The 4,010-nt window shown below is 33.6% G+C and overlaps 1 protein-coding gene across 1 annotated transcript; it reads right to left on the bottom strand.

Moving 5' to 3' along the window:
* Positions 1-350: 350 nt before the first annotated feature.
* LOC133807273 (DUF21 domain-containing protein At2g14520-like) lies at positions 351-3,529 on the bottom strand. The gene is made up of 11 exons (XM_062245492.1): positions 3,259-3,529; positions 2,603-2,679; positions 2,445-2,528; positions 2,204-2,317; positions 2,014-2,100; positions 1,763-1,902; positions 1,597-1,684; positions 1,251-1,324; positions 1,035-1,159; positions 689-948; positions 351-590 (listed from the first exon to the last, which is right to left on the bottom strand). Exons 1-11 carry the CDS (start codon positions 3,434-3,436, stop codon positions 540-542), a joined length of 1,278 nt encoding a protein of 425 aa, XP_062101476.1. The 5' UTR covers positions 3,437-3,529; the 3' UTR covers positions 351-539.
* Between the last annotated feature and the right edge of the window lie 481 nt (positions 3,530-4,010).

Raw genomic sequence — 4,010 nt, 5'->3', positions numbered from 1 at the left:
ATGATGATGTTGTGTGGACTTTGGTGTACGACGTTAAGGAGTGGAATAGGATCAAAGTTTCCTGGTGATTGCTTTCCATTTCCACCGGGAGAATAGCAATGTTATGTTTTTGTTAGATGGAAAAAATCATATATATTTATTGGTGTAATATTGAGGAAGAAATTATGGAAAAAGTTGGCCTAGTTGCAAAATATGACTGTATATGAAGGTGCCTATGCGTCAATACTCTTGTGCATCCTCTCTGGCCTACACCAATTTCTTCTCTCAAGTTTTGACATACATTATTTATTCATTTTCATTCATCCATTTCTAGATGATGTAGTAGCTCATTCAAAACAACAACACAAGTATTTCTTTCATTCTCTGTTTTTAGTTTCTTTCATAATAATGATTGTACAACATTGAGCTTCATATATACATATTATATATATATATATATGCTTTTGAGGCCAATCTTCGACTATATGAATTTATGTTGATATACACAAACAACATATCATTTCCAATAAGCTTTTTTGTTGTAGTAATAATCAGCTCCTTTATAAATGATGAGCCTCATTGCGATGATCGGTCTCATCATATATCTCTTCCTGCATGTGAAAGAAAAAAAGGAAAATAGAATAGTCGTTAGACATTACACTACATTTCCTCACTTTGTAGATATCTTATTATATTAATATATTATTACCTGTAACAACTCTTCAATAACATCTTCTAATGTGATAATTCCAATGGCTTCTCCTTCTTCATTAATATTTGGAAGTGGTTCTTCATCAATATGGAGAAAGTCAGATTGGAAGTCCTTTGACCATTTCTTGCTCTTGGGAATTCCTTTACTTAGTTTTGCCTCTTTGGATAAGCTTTTCAACTTCTGGAGTGCTCTATCACTCTTTAAAGTTCTTTCATGGGGGTGCCCTTCGCCATGAATGTCCAACCGTACATCTCTCACTGAGTTCACAAAAATGGACGAGTTATTTGAAGAAAGGGTAACAAAGAAAATGTGTTGTGATAGTATAAGGTCAGAGCTTACTTACTCTCATTTGGGTTTGTGGCAAATGGCTTCTCTATGTCGTTTTTCTGTCTTATGACAACAGCCATATGGCTATGACCTTTCTGAAACTCATTTAGTATCTCGTATAGTGGCATTGTTTCTGGGACTCTGCAAGTTCAAAGATTCAAATCTTGTTATATATGTTGCCATATGCTTGTTTTATAATTAGGTACTCTTGGTCAAGTTAAGTTAAAATTACCTTGGAATCTTGCGAATAACAACCCTTTTGACAGGAACCTCATCATCTGGATGGACGGTTAATAAGTTCTTTGCCTACATCAAATTGACTAAGTATTAGTCTTAGAAGCCATACATATCTATGTACTATTTTAATGCATATAGATTCTCTACTAATCACAATGCACTACGAACACAAGTTCAATCATGGTGTTTTGTAACATAAAAAGGCAAATCATTTCACTACTGATTTAACACTAATCTTTTTGTAAGCTTTTGATTCGCCAAGATCAAAGAATGGAGTCGACCAAAAAAGAATTTAACTTATATATGCTGTCATGGTTTTTAGTGAATCAAGAAGAACTTACCAATATGAGTCCAATAATGTTTCTTGGTTGTTCATGGTAAACTGGCACCCTGCTATGCCCTTTCTCCAAAATTACTTTCATCAAGTTCCTGCATAATAAGGATGAATAGTAAACTAATGTGATATCGACTCATTTGTTTCATTTTCACAAGTTCCATTCACCTCACCTATCCAATTTGGCATTCACATCAATTGCAAAAGTTTCTGAAATCGGAGTCATTGCATCGCTAGCTGTCTTCTCAGAGAGTTCAAGTGCTCCACCGATTATTGTCGTCTCATCTCGTGTCAGTTCGCCACCTTTTCCAGCCTATGCATAATAGTAAACAAGAACATAACATTTCCTAAGTGTAAAGATGTTAGGAAATTATGTATGTAAAGTACATTAAAGTCCTTGATATTTGCAGGGTGAAGTAGGTACCTCATTGCCATGAAAATCAACTAGTGTCTTCAGTTCAGCTCGGCGAAAAAGGGCATCATGTCCTTGCCCCAACAAGAAGTCTAAAAGCTGTTAAGACTGCCTTGCATAAGAAAGCATGGTTTTGTAGTGTGAAATAGAAAAGAAAATCACGAAAGTGGTGATAGACTCCAAACAATAATGAATATATCACCTTGCTTATTGGATATGCAATAGGGAAACATATGCAAACTAGAATCCGTACGAATGGAGCAACCGCAGCACCAACTGCCAAACCATATCTTGAACAAAAAGCCTGTGGTATGATCTGCATAATAAAATGATCAAGTAATGAGACCTTCGAACTAACACAAAATTGAGGAGTAAAAGAATATATGAATACTAAACCAAATAATCATCTTATCATATGAATTTCGAGGTCAGAAACTATTTACCTCTCCAACTAAAAGTATCAGGGTCACTGAGATAAGGACAGCACCCCATGCGGTTACCATGCTATCAAGAAAAATGGGAAGTGCCTGAAATGTAATTTTCATTAATATTTACCCAAAAGAATAAAAGTTGTTTAGAATATTATGGTTGATGAAGTTACCTCCATTGCACAAGCATTACAAATTAATAGTGTACAAAGCAATAGATGTTGTCTTTTCACCACTGGTAATATCTTTGCTGTCATCATAATCAACTTTGTATAAGTGGAAACTTTATGAAGTTCTCAATCAAGCAATGGCATAATATAACTAGTAAAATTATTTGATGTATTTTATTTTTTTTGGTAAATCTCATTCATGTTTATTAGCTCTAGTTTTATTTTTTCTAGTATTTAAAAACTTATTTTAGAACAAGCAAAGCAACTATTTGTTATTGGAGAGTGGATAAATAGAATAAAAAAGGCCCAATGCTGATTCTCTTGGATGGAATATTGGAATAATATATATTGACAGCGATTTGTCACTGAATTCAAGCACTGTTTCGATAAGCATAATTAAATATATATATATTTTGCTTCATCTTGTAAATTGATGCTGATTCTCTTGGATAAGTTGTTTTAGAAAGAAAAAAAAAAAGTATGTAGATTCTGATTAAAATAATGGATTTTTAATCATGTTAACAGAAATATAAAAATTAACTCAACCCATTTGAAATGTGATCAAATAAGAACCCAAAACAAAATTAAAACTTTAGCCAAAATTAAATGAGTTTTGAAGAGAAAAGGGAGAGAGATAGGAGAGGCATTAAAGAAAGTACCAGCATGTAAACGATCAGTGGGCTTGCCAGACTTGGCAAGAACTTCAAGATCCACAAGGCTCATAGACATGAGGCCCAAAGTGAGCCCAGACATTAGCCCAGCAAACAAAACTAGCACAATGATTATCATAATCCGAATGAAGAAGTCAGTGTTGCAGCAACTGTATTCTATTGCCATTCCCTTATACTTCTCTTATCCTCTTTCTTCTTCTTCTTATTATATATTTTATGAGAGAGAACAGAAAATTATATATGCAAGAGAACTTATACATACATATATATATATACAGAGAGAGAGAGAGAATTAGAGATGGTATGAATGAAAATGTTATAGTACAGGAGGCACAGAGAGAATAAAATCAGATTCGACAATTGGACTCCCAACTTTTCTGTGATGCGGTCATGTGAAGCGTCTCGAACAAACTTTTATACCTATTTTTTTGGGATTCATTTTACACGTTTAAATAAGCTTTGAAAATTAAGGAAAGGATCGGTGCACTTTCATTTCTCAGTTTTTGTTGGAAATAAGATATTTATTTACTTTTAATTAGTTGTAGGAGCAGTAAAAAAGATAGGGGGAATTCTTTTATAGGGCTTCACTTTAAGCTTACTGATGGGGCTCTCAGTGTTCTTGACCCGTGAATAATTTTCGGCTTGATTTTTTTTTATGACTTTGTATATTGTAGCTATTTAGGGCATCCTACAAATTTTCAGAAAATTCTGAATAATTTACAGTACCGAAAACTAGGTTC

This window comes from Humulus lupulus, chromosome 1 (genome assembly GCF_963169125.1).
Source record: "Humulus lupulus chromosome 1, drHumLupu1.1, whole genome shotgun sequence".
Classification (NCBI taxonomy): domain Eukaryota; kingdom Viridiplantae; phylum Streptophyta; class Magnoliopsida; order Rosales; family Cannabaceae; genus Humulus; species Humulus lupulus.
Note: the sequence above shows the minus strand (reverse complement) of the source record. Positions and strands in the feature narration are given on the sequence as shown.

Bases quoted from the DNA above. Each gene is read 5' to 3' on its own strand.
- LOC133807273 (XM_062245492.1), bottom strand. From the start codon at position 3,436: ATGGCAATAGAATACAGTTGCTGCAACACTGACTTCTTCATTCGGATT. The intron at 2,101-2,203 runs GTGATATATTCA...CAGTCTTAACAG, and splicing joins TTGCATATCCAATAAGCAAG to CTTTTAGACTTCTTGTTGGG. The intron at 1,160-1,250 runs GTAATTTTAACT...TTGAACTTGCAG, and splicing joins GTTATTCGCAAGATTCCAAG to AGTCCCAGAAACAATGCCAC.